Genomic DNA, 26,778 nt, shown 5'->3' on the forward strand with positions numbered 1-26,778 from the left:
CCTGCACCCCTGCCTCATTTCCTAGGGCTTCCCACCCATTGCACCCTTTACTTCCGTTTTGGAAAGAGATTCCATCCTTGCAATCAAACAGGCGTTTCCCTTTGTGATGGGTTCAAATCCTAAGAAACCAATTCCCCTGGCAATGTTCCTGTCAATTAACCTGGAATCACCTCTTTCCTGAACCCTTTACGTTTTGCAGCAGGATCAGACCAGATTGATTCTTTAAATCAATATCAATACCAGTATCTTTCTCCTTTCTTTTCTAAACATGGACGTTGAAACATTCTAGAATTCCCAGTGGTTCTCTATGGACACACCCAAAGACATCTGAGACCCGTGACCCTCTAGACCTTTGACCTCTGGCCCTATTGAGTGGAAAGCCCATTTCCATTAGATCTGAGGACCAGGAAGGTGCAACTTGCCCGAGGTCACATGCAGGTCCCTGCTCGAGTCCAGTCTGTGCTTGAGGTTGCAGCTTCTGGCATTGAAGCCACTCAGGCAGGGGTCCCACCTGGGCAACTTCAGCATCCCCAGAGCTGAGCACACCCAGAGCAGGTACACCAGATCTCCGAGGTGGGCCCCAGGCCTCACTGGAGTTTAAAGCTCCCCTGTGGTCCCAGGGAGCAGCCAGGGTCGAGACCTACGATTTCAGGGCTGCCCTGGAGCTGGTGACTCCCAGGTGGGTCTTCGGGCCATGGGAGGCTGCACAGTGCGTGGTTTCAAAGCACAGGCTGCCTGCATTTGAACCCCAGCCCCAGTGTCTAGCTGCCTGATCGTCAGCCAGTTACTTGTTCTCCCTGCCCCTCAGTTTTCCCATCCATAAATTGGGAACACTAATCTTATTTAGAAAGCTAACGATGAACAGGGGCGGGGACACAGTAAGTGCTCAGTCAATGGAAGCTAGTATGCTTAGTTTTACTGTGGGCCTCTTTTTTGCTGTGGGTGTGGTTTCACCAGTGAGTCCCCATGAGTTGCCCTTTTCGTGAGAGTTTAGGAATTTCTGTACCTGAAAGAAATACAGAATCACAGCAAGGCAGGCGGTCAGCGTCTCCTCTGCCCCTCCCCCATCCTAAACCCCACAGGATGATTGATGGTCGAGCAATGAGGGGTTGGGGGGGTGGGGGTTTGTATTAGGATTTTCAAGTGGAGAAACCGAGGCTGGGCCCAAGCTAACGGTTGTTAATGGCAGATTTCGCCCAGCCCCCCTCACCTGATGCCTCCGCATTTACCTTTTTCTCTGGGATTCCGCTGTTCTCCGGGAGGCTGCTGCTCCTTCGGTTGGGTCCCCCTGCGTGAGAGAAATGTAAACACCACAGAAGATGTTTTAATTTAAGGGCGGCCAGCTTCTCTTCCTTTTAAGATGAAACGCAAGGAAGTTTGAAAGACTTCTTCAAACCGTCCCTAAATGTGGTACCTGAACTGATTATAGATGCCTTTTTTTAAAATGTCCAAATTAAAAATAGGCATCCAAACGAGAAGGCAGGACCCAGCCCAGAGCCTGCAGCCGTGGCCACGGTTTCCTAGAACCAGCCCTCCCTCTGGCCTAATTTATACTTTCGGGAGATGAAAGGGAGGTGGGGGGAACCGGGGCTGGAACTGAAGGCAGATCTGGGACGCCCTTGGCAGTGGACGGTGAACCTGGGTTCCGTGTTCTGTAATTAGGAGTAGCTACGAATGGGCGAGGGATGTCACATCACAGTCCTTCCCTCGTAGTGCAACGCCGTGATTCTCAACGCGGGGTCCCGGGCCAGCAGCATCCGCCTCCCCTGGTGGGATGAGCTCCCCACAACTCCAAATTCACATGTTGAAGTCCCATCCCCCAGCCTCTTCTAATGTAACTGGATTTGGAGATAGGGCCTTCAGAGGGGTGATTAAACTGAGTCCATTTAGGGCGGACCCTAATCCAGTAGGACAGGTGTCCTTGTAAGAAGAGGAAGGGACAGCCAGGTGACGAGCAACAAGAAGGCGGACATACACTGAGTGGCCAGATTATTATGATCTCTGAACGCATAATAATCTGGCCATTCAGTGTGTGTGTGTGTGTGTGTGTTTTAGAGGCCCAGTGCATGAATTTGTGCATGGGTGGGATCCGGCCAGCCTGGCCAGGGGGGAGGGGACATGGGCAGTTGGCTGGCTTGCTTGCTGGTCAAACTCCTGGTCGAGGGGACAATTTGCATATTAGCCTTTTATTATACAGGATATACACTGAGTGGCCAGATTATTATGCGTTCAGAGAGCATAATAATCTGGCCACTCAGTGTATGCAAGGCAAGGAGAGAGGCCACCCCTGCCCGCACCTCCATGATTGTGAGATATAAGTTTCTGCTGTGCCGCCCACCCGGTGTGTGTGGTACCCTGTTATGGGAGCCCGAGCAAACTAGCACACTCGGGAACTTGCTAGAAATGTCAGTTCTCAGGCCTAGCCCTGACCTACCAAATCGGCAACTGCATTTTCACACGCCCTCCAGGTGATGTCCACGTGGGCCGGCGGTTGAGAACCACTGACATGAAGTATTAAAACTTGGCGGTAGCCAGCCCCCCAAAAATGACATGTGGTTGGAAACATGGTCTGGTGTGTTAAACATATAAACCTTCTTTTAGTAGGCACTGGAGACGTTCCAGTGGGTTCTTTAATGAGATGGCGTATGCGAAAGTGTTCTGTAAATGCTGGAACATTCTGTGGACTTTAGGTGGTGGTGAATAGTAACATTGGTATTCAGTCAGCTGGGGCATGCAACCCTCTGCACACTCCCAAGTGAGAAAATGGAATCCAAGAACCTCCCTCGCTGACTGGAATTTCTGAGTCGCTTAAAATCTTGTCCATTTTCCGCCCCAAGCATTTGGAATGCTGCTCCTTTCTGAGCACAAGAAAAAAACACCCAAGATTTAATCACATTTCCCTTTTTGCCCTTGCTACTAGGAAGCCCACAACCGAGTGAGATCTTTAATCACAGCCTGTGTAGTTAGTATATTTGTGTGTTTTTTCCTATTTCAATTTTATACTGCACCCATGTCCTTCGTGGTGGCTTCCAATACCTTTAGGAAGAAAAAAGGGAGAGGGAAAGGGAGTGAAAGAAGAGATTCCTCTCACAGCTCAGATAGTTACCAGATCAACAATCCTCTGCTGAGTGAATTGATAAAACATGGCTGGGAAAGACAAGTGTTCTCTTTCAGTGACAATGGAGCAAACTGTTCATCAGCGAGTCCTCCTCAAGCCCTTGTCTTCTTGTTGTCCCATCCCTGTGGGTGATACTCAGGGAACTTGTCCATTGCTGGAGTTATTACTGTTACTGGAGCTCTTGTGAGCCCTGCTTGGGGACCAGTATGGAAGTGACAGGGCCAGATTTACATGTTTTTAAGGTTAGAAATCGCTGTTTGCCTGTGGTTTTCAACCCGTGTGCCAAAAGAATTTTTACAATATGCAACACCTGACTAGTCAGGGCACTGACCTCTTGTCTCTTAGAGGCCCGGTGCACGAAATTCGTGCATGGGGGGGGGGGGGGGGCTGTGTCCCTCAGCCCAGCCTGCACCCTCTCCAATCTGGGACCCCTCAAGGGATGTCCGACTGTGAGAGGCAGTCAGACATCCCTCTCACAATCCAGGACTGCTGGCTCCCAACCGCTCGTCTGCCTGCCTGCCTGATTGCCCCTAACCGCTTCTGCCTGCCAGCCTGGTCACCCCTTAACCACTCCCCTGCCAGCCTGATCAACGCCTATCTGCTTCCCTGCCAGCTTGATTGCCCCTAACTGCCCTCCCCTACAGGTCTGGTCACCCCTCACTGCCCTCCCCTGCAGGCCTGGTCGCCCCTAACTGCCCTCCCCTGCAGGCCTGGTCGCCCCTAACTGCCCTCCCCTGCAGGCCTGGTCGCCCCTAACTGCCCTCCCCTGTAGGCCTAGTCGCCCCTAATTGTCCTCCTCTGCAGGCCTGGGCCCCCCCACCTGCCGTCCCCTGCAGGCCTGATCGACCACTACTGCCCTCCCCCGCTGGCCATCTTGTGGCGGCCATCTTGTATCCACATGGGGCGGCCATCTTTGACCACATGAGGGTGGCCATCTTGTGTGTTGGAGTGATGGTCAATTTGCATATTACCTCTTCATTATATAAGAGGATTGTCAAGTTAAAAAAAAAAAAAAGACAACAGCCAACACAACAATAGCCATCCAGTGTGGATGAATCAAAATAATACCTATTTTTTGGTCAGGTCAGCAAATAATCTATTTCTTGGTGTGCCGCGGAATTATAGTAATTAGTTTATATGTGTGCCATGAATGAAAAAAAGGTTGAAAATCGCTGTTGGGGTCATTAGAAATGGGCAGAGAAAGTAGATAAATGATGAGTCTGTAGCGAGTAAAGATCATGCGGTGTTACAGGGGGCTGGGTTACAGTAACTAGAAATGAGAAGTGGGAAAATTGAGTCCTCCTCGTGCGCACAGAGGAATGAATATCAGATGGCCGGGAACCTGCCCCGAGCAGACAGCGAGCGCCCGACACGTTTTCAACAGGACTTCGGTTCCAGTAAAACAACATCGTCCATCAGTTAATATGTCCATGTCCATGTTCACATTTGTGTGGGTCACGTATACCTACTGTTATATTTGTGCATGTTTTAAGTAACAATGTATTTTTAATACGTTAAGTCAACACCCGTCTGTATTTATTTTAAAATACAAAGTTTTAAAAAATAGTTTGTCCAAAAATTCAACACTGGAGGCCCAGGTGGACTTCCTCCCCCTCGAGGGGGCCTGGCTGTGTCTCGCGATTGAGAACGCGCAGGGCCTCCGAGTCCTCAGGGAAATCGTGCGTGCCTCGCTGCTACAGGTGTGCCTTTCGCCACCCCAGCTGGCGCGGAGGAGGAGGAAATGGAAGAGAAAGAAACCTCAGATACCACATTGCGAAGCCCCACTGAGTTATTTTCTCTCTCTACAATTGGGCGTAAAGTGATAGGCTGCTATCCTTTCTATTTTGCATGGCTTTGTGGTCCTGAATGCAGTATTAACTGACACGCCACCTCCCTGGGGACACAGAAGGCACAGAGAATTGTCTCCATCTGAAAAGAGCTGGGGGGAAAAGGCGGCGGGGTGGGAGGGGTGCCGAATCCCCCGTTTCTCTGCTCTTTTAATAATTCATTGCCTTCAAAACTGTCCATCGCCATTCAAATGGGCAAAACTGATGGGCCCTTTTTCCTCCCTGGCCCTCCTCTTTCCTTTAGGACGATCGGTTGTTTTGTTTTTCATGGCATGAGTGTTCTTCTTCAGGTGAGGGGTAGATCTGCTAAGAAGTCAGGGTATGCAAAGGTCATCGTTTTCCTGTTCAAAATAAACAGTGAATCCCACGACCTAGGGCTGAACAATAGGGTGTTGGAGGCCAAGCTGCAGACGCGCCAACGTGGTCTGGTCTCCTGTCTCTTCCTCTGGTCTAGGTCAGTGGTCGGCACACTGCGGCTCGCGAGCCACATGCGGCTCTTTGGCCCCTTGAGTGTGGCTCTTCCACAAAATACCACGGCCTGGGCGACTCTATTTTGAAGAAGTGGCGTTAGAAGAAGTTTAAGTTTAAAAAATTTGGCTCTCCAAAGAAATTTCAATCGTTGTACTGTTGATATTTGGCTCTGTTGACTAATGAGTTTGCCGACCACTGGTCAGGTGCTTCATGAGAACTGGCTCAGCCTGGATGTGAATGGCCTTTTGGGGAGGAACTTTTGCTCCTAGAATGCAGAGGAGCACACACATCTTCCCTGAGGCCCGATGGAGGCTGCTGGCCCTCTGGCCTGGTGCCTCCTAGCCTGTGAGCCCTTTAGGAAAAGGGCCTACCTCCCAGAGGAGCAGAATAGAGGGAGGGCCTCATACACGGTTAGATCTGCGCGCATCTGACTGGACAGATGAATATGGCATAAACGAAAAGCTCAGAGGTGACACGTGCAAATAGCCAAATGTTTTTGTTGCAAATAATATCATCCAGACTCCACCTGCCTTACACAGCAAAGCAAATGTATTCACTAGCATAACAAAAGCCCAGGAGTCAGGGGTCTGGTTTCAGCCACGTTCAGGCCTAGGTATTCAGATGATGTCACCGGGATACATCCCTGTGTCTTTCTGCTCCGTGCCCTTCATTCCCAGCCCAGCCCCTCCCTGTCCCCACGCTCCAGGGGCCATCCACACAGCTCAGCAGCTTGAGAGAAAGGGAACTAAGAACGGAGAACAGGTTCCCAGAGGAAAATGGAGGCCCTGGTGCCAGAGGAAGCAACAAGCAACAGATGTCCACAGTGACGGGCTTGTAGGAACAGTGCCCCCCCCCCTCTTTGCATCAAAATAGAGCAATCAAATGTCAGCCCTGCATGCTTGCTTGCTTTCAAGAAGATGGGTGCTAGACATCAGGGGGTACTGTTTTATTACTGCACCTGCAGTGCCTGGCAGCATGATGCCTGGCACAATGGCAGGAACTTGGTTAATCCTATTAATAAAAGCCTAATATGCTAAGTGTCTGGTCGGCCATTCAACCAATCAAAGTGTAATATGCTAATGATATGCTAAGGCTGCTCAACCGCTTGCTATGATGTGCAATTGACCACCAGGGGGCAGACAGTCGACCGGTTGACCAGTTGCTATGATGTGCACTGACCACCAGGGGGCAGACACTCCAACCGGTAGGTTAGCTTGCTGCTGGGGTCCAGCCAATCAGGACTGAGCGAGATGGGCCAGACACACCCTGGAGCCCTCCTGCGATCCCTCCCTGGCTGGCCAACCTCCCACATCCCTCCCCGGCCCTGATCCTGCACCAGTGGGGTCCCTTGACCTGGCCTTAGCCCTCTCACAGTCCGGGCTGAGGCCCCCCTCCCCTGAGTGCATGAATTTCGTGCACCAGGCCTCTAGTACTAAATAAATCAACAACAGTTCAAATTTGTTGTACAGTGAAAAGAAAAACTGTAGAGCCCTAGCCGATTTGGTTCAGTGGATAGAGTGTTAGCCTGCGGACTGAAGGGTCCCAGGTTTGATTCCAGTCAAGGGCACATGCCTGGGCTGTGGGCTCCATCTCCAGTAGGGTGCGTGCAGGAGGCAGCAGATCAATGATTCTCTCATCATTGATGCTTCACTCTCTCTCTCTCGCTCCCTTCCTCTCTCTGAAATCAATACAAATATATTTAAAAAAGAAAAACTGTATTTATGTAGCCATAGCAAAATGCCAGGCATGGAGAGGGTGATGCATGCGTTATAGAGCTGGTCATTACATTATTTCACAAAGGAAGGATGGTGGAACAAAGAGCAAGAATAGAGGATGGAGACGTGGGCCACTTAGTGGTCTGCCGGCCGTCTCCGTGGCCTGCTCCGGCCACCACGGCGATGCATGTGGCCAAGTGCACAAAACCCGCCCGAGTACTGAATTCTCATCCCTCTTGTGTCCCCTCTGCAGCTCGAGCTGTCCAGCACGGCGGTCCTGCACCAGATGCGGCGGGACCAGGTCACCGACACCTGCCGGGCCAACAGCGCCGTGAGCCGCAAGCGGCGCGTGCTGACGCCCAGCGACCTGAAGCACCTGGTGGTGGACGAGGACCACGAGCTCATCTACTGCTACGTGCCCAAGGTGGCCTGCACCAACTGGAAGCGCCTCATGATGGTCCTGACCGGGCGGGGCAAGTACAGCGACCCCATGGAGATCCCGGCCAACGAGGCGCACGTCTCGGCCAACCTGAAGACCCTCAACCAGTACAGCATCCCCGAGATCAACCACCGCCTGAAAAGCTACCTGAAGTTCCTGTTCGTCCGCGAGCCCTTCGAGAGGCTGGTGTCCGCCTACCGCAACAAGTTCACGCAGAAGTACAACACGTCCTTCCACAAGCGCTACGGCACCAAGATCGTCAGGCGCCAGCGCAAGAACGCCACGCAGGAGGCCCTGCGCAGGGGCGACGACGTCAAGTTCGAGGAGTTCGTGGCCTATCTCATCGACCCGCACACCCAGCGCGAGGAGCCCTTCAACGAGCACTGGCAGACCGTCTACTCCCTCTGCCACCCGTGCCACATCCACTACGACCTCGTGGGCAAGTACGAGACGCTGGAGGAGGATTCCAACTACGTCCTGCAGCTGGCGGGCGTGGGCAGCTACCTGAAGTTCCCCACCTACGCCAAGTCCACAAGAACTACTGACGAGATGACCACCGAGTTCTTCCAGAACATCAGCTCGGAGCACCAGACGCAGCTGTACGAAGTCTACAAACTCGATTTTTTAATGTTCAATTACTCAGTGCCAAGCTACCTGAAATTGGAATAAAGGGGAGGGTCGGGGGGGGGGGGCGGGGAGGAGGGCTGGGGGAGGGGGATGGCGGGGGGGGGGGAACGCGGGAGAGAATCATGCTTTTTAATTTAAGATTTTTATTTGTCAAAAGAATTATATGAATATTGGGTTATTTTGTAAAGTAATATTTCTTTGGGGATGATGATGCTGCGAGCAGCATAGTGAGAATTATTTAAAATCCTTGGTAGGGGAGGACAGCCGTCTTTGCAGGGGGATAGGGTTGGGTGTCCCTGGTTTTTAGACCCGAGTACTGTCTCAAAGGTTTCCTTGTGTTCCGGTGAATTCCATGAACTGTGCATTCCATAAATTCTAATTAATGTTATTTATAGTTATTTAAGCATAGTGTCTGTATAGATTTCTTTGTGTGGCAGCATAAGAAATCTGCGTTTCCTTCTGCGCTTGCTCTCGCTCATTCGGGGGCGTGAATGTTCTCCCTCGCCGCTCACAGACTCCCTGTGTGATAAAAGCCATTGTGATGTGTGTTGAGGCCACCGTGCCTGACGTTCTGCCAGAAATAAACGGAAAGAGGCACCTTTGCAAGGGACTAATTCCACACCGATTTTCAATCAACCCCGAAGTCCCTTGGCCCTAAAGAAATGTGATTTTTTTTTTTAACCCAAGGAGAGAGCTGATGGTAGCTTTATTTTTCCCCCCACCAGAATTAATAGTCTGATAGAATAAGCTTTTGTAAAGAAATTTTTAACTGGCAGTGCCAGTTGTGATGAAGATGAAGATGGCTGTTGCTTTATAGTCAACAAGTATTTATTGAGCAACTACTATGTGCTGGGCCTCATTGCTAGCCCTACGGATAGAACATCGAACAAAACCAGTTGTCTCGGCCCTCAAGAAGCTTTACATGGACAGTATCCAGCTTGACAGTTAGCAAACCTCCCACATCTTGGGCTGTTTATAAGCAGGTCCATGACCCCTATAAATTTGCATTTTTATATGACTCAAATTTGAAAGCCACATGCTTGGAGCAGGCCCCCGAACAAGGTACATCATCCAAGCTCAAGGCCCCACACCATAGGCGGCAAAAATATTTCCTGTCATGTGCCTGCTCTAATTTATTGGTAGTGTCCACCTTTAACCCCAGAACAGATTTGCCAGGCACTGCTTGGGAGCGTGCGGTGATCGATTAGTGGTGTCTGCTTTGGGTGAGGGGAAGGGAGCTTCAGCTGCTTCCAGTGCCGTCTCCTGTCATCTCCTGCCCAGCACCCACGTCTCCATGTTGTTTCCTGCTCTTGCCACACAATACCATGGCAGGATTCCTACGCTCGGGGACTTGCAATGGTCTGGCGTTTCCACCCCTCATGAAGAACTCATGAAGGTCAGGGGTGGAAGCTTGGTACACGCGTGCACATGCGCACCCTCTCTCAAGTCCTCCCAAGGCTAAGAGGCCATCAGCACCTGTGTGATCGCCACACATGAGCAGCAAGGACAGCCTCCCGTGATGGTAATTCATGCCCCTTTCCTCTGGAAGGCTGGAAACGTCCACTTCCTGTTCTTTGCTAATGACCACCTGCTCACACTCCTCACCTGCAGCCATTTCCCACGTCTTGGTTGAAATTTGAGCCACATCTCTCTTACAGCTAGTGAATGAGTTGGTAGCAGATACTGTACATAATAATAATAATAGTTCTAATAATAGGGGATGGGTGGGATGGGGTGTGGGTATGTTTTGCTTTTTTTTTTTTTTAATGCAGTATATAGCCAAGGGGTGAGAAGACTATTCTAAAACAAACAAACAAAAAATGAATAATTTATTCATAGAAACTATTAAAATTGTATGGTAAAGCTCGGAGCCAGCTCAGTGAGCAGCAGCTGCCACATCTCACCGAGAAAATTATTTTATTGAATGTGAGTGAGGTGTGCCCGGGAGAAGCTGGCCGGAGCTATTTATAAACGCTGTGCCCCTCCTTCCACGCGCTCTCCCCTTGTGGAGGGCACAGCGACTCTACCCTGGATGGACAGAGATTGATGCAACTTGTCTTACCCGTAGAGTGGCCGTCTCCGGCCGTCCCTGGAATTGGGACTCTGAACTCTATTTCCGGCTAAGGAAACTGTTCTCCTCAGAAACAGGGCTTCTGCGGGTCAAACAGGTTGTCCAGCATTTTAAAATGTGTGCCCTACAGAACACAGGTCCTAGGGGAGGTCAAGTTCATGCGATGCCAAATAAGAGCTTGGTGGCCACACGTCCTTGGCAAACGAAGTTTGTTGTCAGTTTCCTTTCTGCGGGACTTTTCAGAGCCTTGAATGTGTGCTGCGCATGGCGAATCCCAAGAGGATCGTAGCATCAGCAGCATTATCCTGAACTTCCATGACCAGCATACTCTGTTTTGCAGATCACCTCACAGAGCTAGCGTTCCGCAGGGTATACTTTGGTTAGGTTGATTTAGCCCTAAATGATTTAGTTCTTCAAGGATTAAAAACTGCCTCTCTTAACCCCTCTCCAAAAACCAAAAACAAAATCAAACGGCACCACGGTGTCCAGGCAACAGAGGTACCTTATCAACCGAATTCGACTTTTCCTTACGTGCAATGGTCCTAATCCTGGATTCTACCACAGGCAACACTTCGTCCCTCCCAAGCCAGTGGAGGAAGTTATGGGTGGCGTGGACAGAAGCGGGTGGGGTGGGGGGTAAGGCCCCAGTGGTCCCCCTATGCCTCGAGCCTTAGGCTGCTCAGTGGAAGCAGAGAGAGCTCCACTCTTGAGGAGCGCTGCTTCAGTTCCGTCGGCTGGAATTGTTCGCTGTGTGTTCTTTGGTTTTTAAGTGGAAAGTCCCTTAGATTTCCTGAGTTCCGCATCTCCGTGCCTGCCTTTGATCGGCTGTGCGCGTGAGCTCGGTGCTGTGTGCGGATCGCCTTCTGCCGTCCGTCTTCTCTCTCTACAGCGAGAAAGATTGTCCCTCGGGGGATGACACATCCGTGTGGTTCTGCAGCGACTCTTTCTCCTGGTGTTCTGTTTTCAGGTTTCATTTTCTAATGGTATGAAAATTTTTTAGTTGATTTCAGCTGTTTTTGCCGAATGTAGAAAATAGTGTGTCCTTGGTTAAAAAGAATTCATGGTTAACAATGTGCCTGGAAAACAAAACTTTGTGGGGGTTTTGTTAAAGAAAACTGTTGCAAATGCTTTCTGGGGCGTGCTTAGCTGGAGAAAAGTACAGGCAGGGGTCCCCCCTCCGAGCCTCTTTTCAAGGGTGCTGCCGTGTGTTCCAAACCAGGTACAGTCAGGGCAGTGCTTACAAGGACATTCCTGCTGACCTATTAGCCACAGCGCTGGAATCCCTGCATCTTCTCTGGACCCGCCCCGCCCCTCCTCCTCGCCTCCCCAGCTGGTCTGGGAAGAAGGGCATTCTGCTGACCCCGGTGTCTCAGAGGGGACCTTCCTTCCTTCCTACCTGTCCACCCGGTGAGCTTCACCATCCTGCTTGCTCAGGACCTGGATGCCACAGGAGAGCAGTGGGCAGTGGAAATTCCAGTCAGACCAGTCCTCCTGGTGGCAAAGGCCTGGAAGCCCAGGGTCTGAATCCTGCCCATAGAAGGTTCCCCTAAGCCAGTCCCTAGCACACTTAGCTGGTGGGGTCTGGGCTAGTGCTGGAGTCAAAACCAGTCCCTAGCCCACTTAGCTGGTGGGGTCTGGTGATTGCCAAAGTCCCTGTTCTAACCTGGCAAGAAGCCGAGGGACTCTGTCCCGGTGGGTGGTGCTCAGAGCACATCTCTCAGCCCAGTCCTTCCTCACGCACACACGCACGTGCGCACACACACAGTCTGTGCAGTCCCGGGGAGCAGAATCCCTCCCTTGCCCACTCCTATGTCAGCAGGACTGACCTCACCGCTCCCCATGTTCCTACATTTCCTCCAGCCTTTTCCCATCACAACCAACTGGACCCTCTGAACAGGCAACAGGACCTTCTACAGCCAGCTTGCCTGTTGGCCGTTAACAGGCGCATTGCAGTCTGCTACTCTGTCAGGTACGGAAGGGGCTGCCCGTACTATTTTCCTAGGAGCATGCTCAGTATGGCATATGGACATATAATTTAACAGCTCTGTGGAGTATGATTTTTTTTTTTTACATATTTGTATGCAGTAGAGGGCTTGTTGTAGAAAACTCTCCCTGTATCTTACTGTACTGTTCAAGAAAGCTGAATTCCACATTGCCAACAAAAGCGTGAAATGTTCCTGAACCTTCCTCCAGGAAAAGCCATTCAAGCCTGATTATTTTTCTAAGTAACTTCAATTAAATTGAAGAAAAAAACAAGCTTCTCTCTGTGTATGGTTTGTTCATGGCTCACTGACAGACGACTGGTGGGGTGGGGTGGGCTGCGTTCCTTAGCATGTGGGGGCGCCTGCCGGTGTGCAGCAGAGAATGGAGAAAGTCCAGGATGCAGACCCCTGTCTTGGCCAAGGCAAAGGCCACCATTGATCCAGACCCTTCCTGTTTAGTGGACGAATGCGAGCTTTCTTCATTCTGTTTTGTCTATAAACTCTTTGTAGACTATGGGATAGAACCCACCATGACCACGTAGGCCTACCAGCCATGTGAAGAATAAGGAAACAGCCCTGGCCCGTGTGGCTCGGTTGGTTGGATGTCATCCCGTGCACTAGGAGGTTACCAGTTTGATTCCCAGTCAGGGCACATGCCTGGGTTGCAGGCTTGATCCCCAGTAAGGGGCATGCAGGAGGTAGCCAATCAATGTTGCACTCTCATATCGATGTTTCTCTTTCTCCTTTCCTGTCTAAAATTCCATAAACAATCTATATATATATAAAAGGCTAAGCAACCAGCCAACCAGCTGGTAGGTATGACATGCACTGACCACCAGGGGGCAGACACTCAATGCAGGAGCTGCTGAGCAACAGCAACTTTGCAGAGTGCTCTCTCGCACTCCGGAACCCCTCAGGAGATGTTGAACTGCTGGTTTCAGCCCAATCCCCATAGGTCAGGCTGAGGGACCCCACCTGCTGGAGGGACCCCGCTTACTCCACAGACACCCTTCGAGCCCCGGCACCACCCCAGGTGCAGCCTGCCAGGGAGGGACCACAGGAGGTTGGCTCCAGGGTGTGTCTGGCCTGTCTCACCCAGTCCCGCCCCACCAGCCACCTTCTAATTAATTTCCTTTTAATGTGCACAAATTCGTGCACCAGGCCTCTAGTTAATAATAATAAAGGAAACAGAGACTCCAAAATGTTAACTGGTATTAGTGACAGTCAGTATAGGAACCCGGGTTGATGCACCTTCAGAATCCCATGCTTTGGGCCCTACATGACATGCCTCTCTAAATGACTGTCCCAACCGTCCAGAAGTCTTGTCTTTCAATCTCCAATTGCCCAATTCTAAATCCATTCCTTTTCTGATGCCCCTCTCTCATATAGCTTCTTTCTGCTCCATGGATGGACATTTCTTAGCTTCACTGATAAAAAATGATTTATTTACATTTTGCTAAAGAAGAAATCACTCAAAGTTGTTTCTCTGTCGTATTGTATTTTACTTTCTTTAAATGTGTTATCTAAACATTTTAACACAAAACTATTGGGTTGAAAAGTATATTTCATATTTCAGCCCTACCAGACATGTTTCTCATCACCAGTGGCCTGGCTCCCACCCATGCCTGGTGTCATCGCTGCCCTTGCTCTGGTCCCATAAGGTTGGGAAATGTCTAGACATGGAGCTTAGTTGTCTGAAATTAATGGAAAATGCACTTCCTTTTTAATGTAGTAAGTGGATAGAACTGTGTCATTCCCTGCCCCTGTCTTAAGAACATCCCAATTTTAGTTTACTCCCCTGGGGGTAAGACAAATGGCCTCTTGTCAGTGGCCAGCTAACCAGTCGGTATTTCATTAGTGCCTCAGGTGCCCGCTGTCTGACACTATAGAAGCTACAGAAACCACGAAACCTGTGGCCTAGACCAGCGGTCACCAACCACCACTGGTGGTCCATGAGGTCCAAAAGGTTGGCGACTGCTGGCCTAGACCCGTGGTCGGCAAACTGCGGCTCGCGAGCCACATGCGGCTCTTTGGCCCCTTCGGTGTGGCTCTTCCACAAAATACCACGGCCTGGGCGAGTCTATTTTGAAGAAGTGGCGTTAGAAGAGGTTTAAGTTTAAAGAATTTGGCTCTCAAAAGAAATTTCAGTCGTCGTACTGTTGATATTTGGCTTTGTTGAGTAATGAGTTTGCCGACCACTGGCCTAGACCATTGCCAGGCCAGGGTGGGGTCACTATTGATCCACCACCAAATGAACAAAAATTGCACCTGGCAGAATGATTAGCATACGGTACCCAGGTGTCATTTCTTGGGAAGAGCTTTCCTTTCTCAAGTGATGTCTTTCCTATCTTTTTGGTGTTCTAATAGTTTTTATAACAGTAGATGTGCATTGATATTAGAAAGCAAAATCCTGGCAATTCCATTGTCAGCCCCCAAAGTCATTTCAAACATTTTCTCAAAAAGTCATGACATCCAGAAAGACCAAGAACCACTGGCCACGAATGCATTTGAGACATGAAGTGAGGGGCAGAAACTCGAGGGCTTGGTGGAGAACAGAATTCCAGGGAAATCCCTCCTGGGGTGTAATTCCGAGCTTTGCACAGCTGGTACCCACATGCTTGCTCTTGCATTTGGATCCCTGAGGTCCTGGTGACTTACAAGAAGTTGAAGACTGGTCTGTGTTCATTTACCATAGAAAGCTTATCAAACATCTTGGGTCCAGGGTGATGGACATTTCCAATATAAAACAAAAAAGGGACATTCTAGCAAAACTGACATGAGACTAAAACAAACAACCTTTTCCCCATCCCATAATCCTCTCCTAGTGCCAGCCTCGTCCCACATCACAACAAGCTGTCGATGGAAGTTGCCTGTTGATTCCGAATACATAACTGGCTGAGAACTGTTCACAGACATACTACCTCAGCCTCTTCCTCTGACATAGGAAAAACAGGAACATCTGAATGATGCCAGAGTTGACATAAATAGGAACCGTTGAGCCCTAGCCCATTTGCTCAGTGGTTAGAGCATTGGCCCTCAGACTGAAGGGTCACAGGTTCAATCCTGGTCAAGGGCACATACCTCGGTTGCAGGCTCAATCCCTGGCCCCGGATGGGGCACGGGTGGGAAGCAACCAATGGATGTGTCCCTCTCACATCAATGTTTCTGTCTCTCCTCCTCCCTTCCGCTCTCCCTAAAAATCAATGGAAAAAATATCCTTGGGTGAGGATTAATAACAAAAAAAGGAAAAGGAAAAAAAAAGAGCCTTTGAGATCGCCAGCCTCCATTCAACCACCAAGGAGCTGTTCATAATCTAGAGGCAATCATTTGGGCCTCAATGTCCTCATTGGCAAAATGAAAAGAATTTTTAATTTCTCTTAAATGAGCCCCTTAAATTGTTTTGTGCTGAACACTCATATCTAAAACAAATGAAGCAGAGATGTCGGGATGGAATAGCGTGAGGCCCAGCAGAGCCTCTTTCCCCTGTAAAGGTCCTATGGAATTCCCTGGACCCCCCTAGGGTTCCAAGGAACACAGTTTGAGAACCACTAAGTTAGATGACCGCTGAGTCCTTCCAAGCTTTGACATGCTCTAATGATCTACCCCAATCTTCCTCTGTGGCTCGCTCTGTGGCTTTACGCCAAAAAGGCCCCTTAGCAACTAGTACCCTGGAGGTAAAAACTGCTTTAAGAAGGGAGTTAAGGCAACAGCATTGGAATGAGATTACAATGGAAGAGAAGAAATTAGGAAAAAGAAAAATTAGAAGCTAAAGGCAGATGCAGGAAACAAGTAGCTCACACCCGGATCCAAGATGGGAAGCAGAGTTCACACGCCCCTTTCCAAATGGTCTACCAGGGAAACGCGGTTCCAGATTCCTACAAAACCTCTCTAATTTGAAATATAAGAGACTCGACCCAAAAAACAGACTCTGTATTCATCTGCTTTTGTTTTTAAAAATAAGAGAGCATCTCATTCTGAGAGAATAGCAAGGGCCTTGGATTTCACGCTGGTTTGGACAAGCCAGCTGGGGAGGGAGGTCTTCTGTGGCTGCGTCCAGCCTTGGACCTTTACCCGACAGATCATGCCAGAAACAACTTGGTGCTGGACCCAAACTGGCAAAAGAAATGAAGGAAAACGCCTACAGAGGAAATGAAAGCAGGACCTCTCACTACGGGAACGACACCTGTACACCGAGCGTCGCTGCACAATGAGCACAAACTCGACTGGAGGTGGCTGGGAGATGTTTGCTTTTAATGTGATCTTTTCCAAAAATATACAGTTCCATAAAGAAAGTTGGCCATAAAAGTGGCTTTTATTAACTCACGTAGTTTATAATGTGCCTTGTAATGTGTAAAATGTTTTCCATTTACTCCTCATGACATCCAAATACTTGTACCCTTTGTTTTTTTTAATATATTTTTATTGGTTTTAGAGAGGGAGGGGAAAGGAGAGAGAGATAGGAACATCAATAATGGGATAAAATCATTGATCACCTGCCTCCTGCATGCCCCACACTGGGGATCGAGCCTGCAACTTAAACATGTGCCCTGACCAGGAATTGACCGGTGACCTCCTGGTTTATAGGTTGATGCTCAACCACTGAGCCACACCGGCCGGGTGTACTTGTATCCTTTTACAGGTAAAGGGGAGCAGAAGAGACGAGTCATTAAGTAACTTGCCCTGATTTTGTCACCTATGGGAGAGCCAGGACTCACACCAAGTCTGGTTGACTCCCCAGCCCGTGGGAACCAGCGTCCCTTAGGCCAAGCCCAGGCGTCTAAATCTGCAGATGATGGTGCTACAGACAGACATGGAGAGAGATGAACACTTTAGCCACAGTGGCCAAAACTGAATAAATACAATTGAAAGCTATTAAGAGAATTAAAAAGAAAAGCTGGAGGAATGAAAGGGTAGAGTCAGACTACAATAGTCACAGAAAACTAAAGGACTGTCTAAATAAATTAAGTTTCTGCCTGTGCTGTTGAAATAGAAAAACTCAGTTCCCTCCCTGTGTTTCTTCTTTACTCTCACACCACATTGTCACACTCAGCACTCTGACACCAGAGGTGCGAGGGGGTGGGGGTTGTGGCCACTGACGGACGGATTTGTCTTACTCCGAGGGGAGTAAAACTAAAATCGGGGATGTTCTCGTCCGGACTCGCTTCCACTGACATTTACAGGGGGACAGCATCGGATCCCACAGGTGAAGGTCTCAGTCCCACAAGATGACTTCCCGCCCACTCAGATGCCAATCACAAGTCACCTGTGCTTCTGACCGATTGGCTATAAATCAGAGGTTCCCACGACCCCTTCTCGGGTTCGATGAATTCGCTAGAGCAGCTCACAGAACTCAGGAAAATAGTTGTCTTACTATTTATCATAAAAGGATCTGATGAAGGATACAGATGAGCCTCCAGGTGGAGGAGAGGCACAGGGCACGGTCTGTGGGAAGGGCACCGACCGCCCATGCTCTTTCCCAGCCCTCCACTATCCCAGAGCCTTCATGTGTTCACCCGGCCGGAAGCTCTCCGGAACCCACACTTGGGGGATTGCTATGCAGCTTTCCTCACTTAGGCATGATCGAGCATTAAGTCCATTTCCGGCCCCTCTCCCCCTCCGAGTAATGGGGGTAGGGCTGAAATCCAAGCTTCCAGTCATGGTTTGGTCTTTCTAGTGATCAGCCCCCTCCAGGAGCCCACCAAGAATCACTTATTAGAACAGAAGACACTGCTATCACCCAGGAAATCCCAGGGGATTTAGGAGCTCCGTGTCAGCAGCAGAGCTCAAATATTATAACAGCAGAGGTGTCTGGCGCTCTGATCACTTAGGAATTACAAGGGTTTGGGGAGCTCTGTGCCAGGAACCAGACAATCACACTTGTTTATTACGTATCTTGCCAAAACAACTGGACTAATAATCAATACATTTGGAAAAACTATTCAGAAAGGCTGAACTTCAAATAAAAACCAGATAGCAGAAGTGAAGTTTAAATTAGGGGGTCTCAGGCAAGGCTGAGCCCGCTGAATGGAATAAGCCCTGAGTATTCTGACAGTCTGGACAGAGCAGGCCAACCTGGCGCCACCCATTAGCCCCAACCCGATTTTCAAAGGCGGCTGGCTGTTCAGGGTGAAGACACTGTTCCAGCAGCTGCTGCCATCGTATCCTGGGGCCCAGACAGCTGTGGATGTCCCTCAGGCTCTGGTCTCCACAGCTCCCTCTGCTTGGTTGGGCTCTCGGCAGATGTTCCAGGTGTTACCTGGCACTGGGCAGACCTCCTATGAGCTGAGTGCTGGGCTTCCCCACCCATCTAGGAACCTGCAGCTGCCCGGGGATGTGTTCATTCATTCATTCAAGCATGTGTTAATCATCTGTTTCAGACCCCATGCAGTATGCCAAGAATATGGGGGTTCTGAGGACTCATAATCAAGAGGAGAACACAGAAATGTTAACAGATAATCAAAATATACACTGAGTGGCCAGATTATTATGATCTCTGAATGTATAATAATCTGGCCACTCAGTGTCTATCCTATATAATAAAAGGCTAATATGCAAATTGTCCCCTCGACCAGGAGTTCGACCAGCAGGTAGGCCAGCCAACCATCCATGTCCCCTCCCGCTGGCCAGACTGGCTGGACCCCACCCATGCACGAATTCATGCACTGGGCCTGTAAAATACACACACACACACACACACACACACACACACACACATACATACACTGAGTGGCCAGATTATTATGCGTTCAGAGATCATAATAATCTGGCCACTCAGTGTATATGAGGAAGAAACACCAAACTCCGCCTGGGAAAGAAGCAATCCGAGTCAGTAAACTGGAGAAATAGAAGGTGAAGGATTAGAGCAGCGATTTTCAACCTCTTTCATCTCACAGCACACATAAACTAATTAATAAAATTCTGCACCACACTAAAAAATACTTTTGCCGATCTGACAAAAAAAAAAAAAAAGTAGGTGTAATTCCGATTCATTCACACCGGACGGCTCTTGTTGTGTTGGCTGGTGGCATTCTTTTATTTGACAATCTAAGGGAAGAGAGGCCAGTGCCCCTGACTAAAGAGTCAGGTATTGCATGGCTTTTAAAAAATCCTGCAGTTGAAAGTCCCTGGGTTAGAGTAGTGGCTCTCATCAGGGAATGATTTTGCCCCCTGGTGGACAGATCTCTACCACAAAAACTTGTCTGGCTCAAAAATGCGGAGGCTGGGAAACCCTGACAGAGAAATATTAAGAGGGTGCACTCTGTGGCTCTTAGTAACCAATGGATGCGCGAATGACGGAGAGGAAAAGGAGGCAGCGAGGAGGACTGGCATGTTCCCATCTTGGAAACAATGGCTGGAGACTGGGGCCATCATGAAGGTCAGGTCATCAGGAGCGGGTTCCGGGAAGGCCATGCTGAACTAAGTTCATGTGGGCCGTCCAAGGAGAGAAGGAGCAGTGGGTCCAGAACTCACTGCTCAAAGTGTGGTTCGTGGACCGGGGGCATGAATATGACTTGGGAGCTTGCTAGAAAGGCAGTGTTTCAGGCCCTACACCAACCCTCTTATACACTGAGTGGCCAGATTATTATGATCTCTGAACGCATAATAATCTGGCCACTCAGTGTATATCCTATATAATAAAAGGCTAATATGCAAATTGTCCCCTCAACCAGGAGTTCGACCAGCAGGCAGGCCGGCCAACCGCCCATGTCCCCTCCCCCTGGCCGGACCCCACCCATGCATGAATTCATGCACCGAGCCTCCAATATATATACACTGAATGGCCAGATTATTATGCGTTCAGAGATCATAATAATCTGGCCACTCAGTGTAGTTTAAGCAGCCGGTGATTCATATGCACGGTCGCATCTGAGGAGCGTTGGTCTAATGCACAAGAGACAGTCCAAAGGGGAGAGGGGCCATTGCCCATCATTGCCTGTTCTGCCAGCCACCCTGACACATGAGTATGATGAGAGCCGCTGGGTCTGGTTGGACGGCGTGTGCGGCACAAAGGTACCTGGGTGAGGGTGCCATTTGACATTGACCCCGAAGGAAGGGATGGATTTTTTCTTACCCTGCTTGTCAGTAATGGGCACGGGGGCTGCGACCACCCTGAAGGTGTATTGTTCGAAGTTGCACAAAAGCCCAGTTCCACGTCCCCTCATTTGCAGTTTTGAAATCTAGAAAACCCTGAAAACCAAAGGCTTTTTCGTAGACTAGCAGCAAGCCCACTTGGCAGCAAAAGCTGGCCTTCGCTGACATGCGACTAATTATAGTTTTCACTTACCCACTTACTGTGAAAACTCATACATTTTCCTGCAGAGAATACTCATGTGTTTTCTTGAGGGGGACAGCCCCACCCCCTCCTGGAGTATTGGGTCATACAAGCTATTTGCACAGCATTATTCTTCTAAAACCTGAAAAATTCTGAGTTCCAAAACACATCTGACCCAACGCTTTCAGATAAGAGCTATGAACGTGTCCTACCCCAGTTTTACAAATGGGGAAACTGAGGCTCAGAGAGGTTAAGCACACGAGGGAGCCAAGGTTCAAACCCTGCCCTCTTTCCGCATCACACCAGTTTCAAAAAGCTTATTGAGAAACACGCTGATGAGTCCACGGTCCAGGCCTCTTCCTCACAGGCAATGTATATTTTCAGGCAGAAACCTGGGTCAGAGGCACGAGGACCTGCCTCTGGTGTGGCTCTCCCGTAACACAACGCCAGTGCCTACACTTGAGCTTCCCATTTCGACAGGCGCCTCTGAGTGTTAAGACCACACTGCGCCCAAAGCCGGGCCCCCTGTGATGGCAGCATCCATCAGCTCCAGCCTCCTGGGCAGACACAGAATCCCAGCAGCCTTGCAAAGGAATGAAAGCAGCGAATGCTCATTGTACCTGTGATCGAGATGAAACAAACGCAGGCAAACCAGCAGGGATGGCTTCTGGGGTGCTATTCTCCTTCCACAGATGGGGGTCTGCAGCGGGGTCCAATGCCAATTCCTTCTTGAAAAGACGTTTGAGTGCTTTGGAGAACCAACGACGTCCGCGTGCTTTGTCATCTCTTCAGAATCACGGCTTGCTCCTGATTCCTCTGCTCCTTCAACAAAGGACAGATTTTATTCTCCTGGCAGAAATAAACCCAGAGCTAGAAATTATCAGCCAGACAAGAGTCAGAGAGCCATCTCTGAAATTGTGCAAACTCTAAAATGACATGCATAACCCATGGACACAGACAATATTGTGGTGAAGGCCTGGGGTGGGGGGATGGGGGCAGGCTAGAAGAGGGTAATGGGGGTAAAACGGGGACATCTGTGATACTTTCAACAATAAAGATTTTAAAAAATACTTCAGTGAATACTGAACTCAATGATGTCTTCTGATTCATTTCTGATTCTTCCCACTCATTGTGTACACATGAATTACACATTCAAGTGTATTTATCACTTTATATCATTAGATGTACACATTTGGATATCTACTCTGGAGAAGTGTTTATTCAAATCTTTTGCCCATTTTAAAAAATGGTTTGTTTATCTTATTATCCTATAAAGATGTAATATGCAAATTAACCCTTATGCCCTCACAAGATGGCTGCCTACGACCAGGCTGGCAGGGGGGTTAGTGAGGGACGACCAAACGACTGAACAAGCAGGCTGCGTGGGGCGACCAGGCCAGCGGGGGGGGGGGGGGGGGAGCAGTTAGGGGTGACCAGGCCAGCAGGGGGGCAGTAAGGAGTGACCAGGCCAGCGGGGGGGGGGGCAGTTAGGGGCGATCAGGCTGGCAGGGGGGCGCAGTTTGGGGCAACCAGGCAGGCAGGCAGGCAGGCAGGTGAGCAATTAGGAGCCAGCAGTCCAGGATTGTGAGAGGGATCCTGGATTGGAGAGGGTGCAGGCTGGACTGAGGGCACAACCCCCTCCTGCCCTTCCCCCCCCCCCCATGCACGAATTTCATGCACCGGGCCTCTAGTTGAATTATAAGAATTCTTTATAGATTTTGCATAGGAGTCCTTTGTCAGAAATGTTTGGCAAATATTTTCTCCCAGTCGGTGGCTTGCCTTTTCATTTTCTTAACAGTATCTTTCAAAGAGCAATCATTTTGAAATTTTTATGAAGTCCAATTTACCAATGTTTACTTTATGGCAGGTTTGTATCCCATTTATTCAGAAATCTTTTCCCATCTAAGGTCTCCAAGCATTTCTCCAATGTTTTCTCATAGAGGTGTCATAGTTTAGCTCTTACAATTTACATTTAAGTCTACATTTATTTAGAGATGATTTTGTATATGGTATAAAGTAAGGGTCATAGTGAAGATCACACAGATACCCAGTTTTTCGAGTGTCATTTGTTGAAAGAATTGTACTTTTCTCATGTTGGTGCCTTTGTCAAAAATCAGTGACCACACACACACAAAATCAAGCAACCCCATATGTGTGGGTATTGTTCTGGATTTTATTCTGTTCTGTTGATCTCCATGCCTGTTCTCATGTTGATATCAACTGCCTTAATTACTGTAGTTTTGCAGGAAGCCTTGAAATCATGTAGTGCAATTTCCTCCAGTATGCTTTTTTTTTTTTTTTTTTTTTTTTTACATTGCAATAGCAGGTTTAATAGAAGCAGTTAGGAGGAAAACATTTAGTTTTTCATGATACAGTAGGAACGCAGCTGTAGGTCTTTTGTAGATGTCCTCTATCAATAAATTGAAGTGGCCAACTCACTATTTTAGTATGGACTTTGAATCTATGTTCATGGAAAATATTGTCCCATTGTTTTCTTTTCTTATAATGTCTTCATCTGGTGTCAGGGTAATGCAGGCCTAATAACATGACGTAGGAAATGTTCCTTCTATTTCTAAAAGAATCTACCATCTTGTCATTTGTTTTCTATTACTGTATCTTTCATTTTTACTTTTTCTTCTCTTCCCCTTCATTTTCTTGGATTTAATTTTTTTTTTTAATGATTCCATTTTTTCACTCTTGGCTTATTAGCTATTCCTTTGCTTGTTTGTTTTTAGTGATTGCTTTAGAATGTATAGTGTGCATTTTTAAACTTATTACAGTCTACCTTCAAAATAATATTATACAATATGCACATTTAGTATAAGAACCACACAACAGATTACTTCTTTTCCTTTTTGCTATTGCTGTCATACATTTTGTCCTGCCTGTTATAAACTATATGGTATATTGTTATTACTTTTGCTTTGCCGGTCAATTATTCTTTACAGAACCCAAAGATGAGAAAAAATGTAATATTCAACTCATTTCTGACACTCATTGTTTCTTTGCATAACTCTAAATATCTGGTTTCATTTTCCTTCAACCTGAAAACATTCCTTCACATTTCTTGCACTGTGGGCCTACTGGCAATCAGCCCTCTCATCTTTTGTTTCTCTAAATACACTTGATCAAATTTGAATGTGTGTGGCCACTACTTGATTAATGTTCTTTTCTGCCTCTACCATCTTTCTAGGACTTGACTTGAATATTAGGCCACTTGATGTTGTCCCATTCGTCACTATATGCTACTTATTTTTTAGTTTTTGTTTTCTGTAGGTGCTTCACTTTGTTTTATTGCTATGTCTTCAAGTTCACTAGTTCTTAATTCCACAGTGTCTTTTCTGCTGTTGATCACAGTGGAATTTTCCTTTTAGACATTGTATTTTTTAAATATGTAAGTTCCATTTGGGTCTTTTATAAATCTTCCATTTCTTCTTTCCTTATAATGATCCCATTTTCCTTTATATCCTTGCAAATGGGAATTATTTATACATTTCTTCAATGTCCTTGTCTGCTATTCTCTCATATGCCATTTGGAGGTCTGTTTCTATTGACTGATTTTTAACATTTTCTTGCCTTTTTGTATGTCTACCAACTTTTAATTTGATGCTGGTATTTTTTACATTGTTGAGTGCTTGCATTCCTTTAAGACAGGGGTGGAATGGCCCATATAAAGCCCACGAAATCATTTTGTCTGGCCCTGCCAAGGCATTAGGGGTGAGTTAATTAAATCTTTGACAAAATATAGTGGCTAATTTTTAAGTTGATAATTTTTTTATGGCCCGAGAATGATGTTATAAATATCCAAATGGCCCTTTGCAGAAATAACATTCCTCATCCCTGCTTTAAGAGATGTTGGGCCCATCTGGTGTGACTCAGTGATTGCGCATTGACCTATGAACCAGTAGGTCATGGTTCGATTCCCAGTCAGGGGACATGCCTGGGTTGCGGGCAGCATCCTGGGTGTAGGGGTGGAGGAGGCAGTCAATCAATGATTCTCTCTCATTATTGATGTTTCTATCTCTCCTTTCCTCTCTCTTCCTCTCTGAAATCAATAAAAATATATTTTAAAGAAGAGAGAGATGTTGGACTTTATAGCAAGCAGTTATATTACTTGTGGATAAGATTGATCCTTCTGAATTTTTTTTAAACTCATTCAGGAGGGGTCTAGAGTAGACTTTTTTCTAGAGCTAATTAAGCTCCATGGGTAAGGTCTGACCTTTCTGAGGTTCCTACTTAGTGTCCCGAATATTCAATGAAATCTTTCACTCTGGCTAAAGGCAACTCAGATAATACCTGGCACTGTGTGACCCCTGGGAATTACTGGTTATAGAGTTCCCCAGCAATTGTCCTTCCCCGAGAAGTTGTTCTTGTCTCATCTGATGGGGTTTTACCCTATACAGGCACTCACTGGTATTCAGTCAAAGGACTTCTATCTAAATTTCTGAAGCTCTTTCTTACTGTAGCTCTTCTCACTCAGGTTACCTTACTCTGACAATCCTAGACACCTTGGCCTCTCAGAACTTCAGTCTACTCTTCAACTCAGAAGGAATGGACTGAGTCTTGGAATTACCTCCAGACAGAAAGCCTTGGCCATGTAGACTGCACCTCAACGGTTCCCTTTTCTCAGGGATCACAGTCTGTTTCAGCCTGGTGCCTGATGTCTGAAATAGTTGTTTTCTATATTTTTTCCATTTTTCTAGGGCTTCGTTTTTTGGGAGTGGGGCTGGGGGGTGGGGGTGGGGTGGAGGGAGATTCTGGACTGTGTTTATCCTTCACAGTCCCATACAGAAGTCTGCTTATTGTTTCAAAAGCTATAGCTAAGTCAATATAACAGAGCTTATTTTGTTAATCCCTTAACCCTGAGAATTTAGTTAATCCCTTAACACTAAGAACTCTAATTTTAAAGCAATTATAAACAGTGCCAATATGAACATTGTTGTTATTAAAAAAAAAACCTTTTATTTTCTTTAGAGGATATTTTCTTGAGACTTATTAGAGTTATTAGAACAAAGGATATGAACAATTTTATAGTTCTTGTTGCAATAGTTTCTTATTGCCCCTGGATAGCACTGTAATATGAATACATATTTCTCTTGGTTACCAGCATTGGGCTTTTTCTTTTTAATTTATTTTCATTAGTTGAAGCCATGAGTAATGGTGCCTAGCTCCGTTTATTATTTTTTTCTTATATTGCTAGGAAAATTGTGCATTTTCCCGTAAGACAATTAAACGTCTGGATTTTCTTGTATATAAACTATCTGTTCATCAACCCTGATGATGTAGCAAGAGGAATTAATGGCATTTAGATTGTAGAACCTTATTACATTTTGTAGGACAGTATGCTATTATCTGTTGTGTTTTTCACATAGCTTAAAGAGTTTGCATATGACTTTCATTTTTAAGTATATCTCTTTAAGTAACAGATAGTTAGATTTTTTTTTCAAGTGGATTTTTAAAAATATTTCTATTGATTTTTTATTTATTTATTTATTTTAGAGAGAGAGAAAGGGAGAGGGAGAGAGAGAGAAAAACATCGATGTGAGAGCAAAACATTGATCAGCTGCTTCTGCATGCCCCCTATCAGGGATGGACCTGGCAACATGGGCATGTGCCCTGATCAGGAATTGAACTGGCAACCTTTTGGTGCACATGACAATGCCCAACCAACTGAGCCACACTGTCCAGGGTCAGATGGTTAGATTTTCTTCTTTTATTTTTTTCATCCTCACCACAGGAGATGTTTTTGTTGTTGTTTTATTTTATTTTATTTTTTAGAGATCGAGAGAGGAAGGGGGGAGGAAAGAGAGAGAGAGAGAGAGAGAGAGGAGAGAGAGAGAGAAACATCAATTGGTTGCCTTCCATGTGTGTCCCTGGGGGTTGAACCCACAACCTAGATATGTGCCCTGACTAGGAATTGAACCCCCAACCTTTTGGTGTACAGGACAATGCTCCAACCAACTGAGCCACAGCAGCCAGGGCAATTCTTACAATTATTACAAAGCTCCTTTTGGCTTCTAAAAGAGCAATCACATTATTCTATGCTAAAGGTCAGGTTAAAGGTCAATTTGACCTTCAAAGATTAACCTGGCCAACCCTACAACCCCATGAATACTGACAACCCCATTTCTCTTAGCTTTGTGCAAGTTTTCCCCAAAGCCTTCTTTTTCTACTTTTTATAGTTTAAGGCAGTGGTCGGCAAACTCATTAGTCAACAGAGCCAAATATCAACAGTA

General features: G+C 47.4%; 1 protein-coding gene across 2 annotated transcripts in view; it reads left to right on the forward strand.

The window, feature by feature from the left end:
* Positions 1-8,260, forward strand: part of CHST11 (carbohydrate sulfotransferase 11) — a 232,430-nt gene extending 224,170 nt beyond the window's left edge. For both annotated transcript variants that reach the window (XM_008144734.3, XM_008144735.3), the window contains exon 3: positions 7,405-8,260. In XM_008144734.3, coding sequence (XP_008142956.1) covers positions 7,405-8,259 — 855 coding nt within the window. In that variant the 3' untranslated portion in view covers position 8,260. The remainder of the gene's footprint in view (positions 1-7,404) is intronic.
* Positions 8,261-26,778: the final 18,518 nt, after the last annotated feature.

This window comes from Eptesicus fuscus, chromosome 7 (assembly GCF_027574615.1).
Source record: "Eptesicus fuscus isolate TK198812 chromosome 7, DD_ASM_mEF_20220401, whole genome shotgun sequence".
NCBI classification, from domain to species: Eukaryota; Metazoa; Chordata; class Mammalia; order Chiroptera; family Vespertilionidae; genus Eptesicus; species Eptesicus fuscus.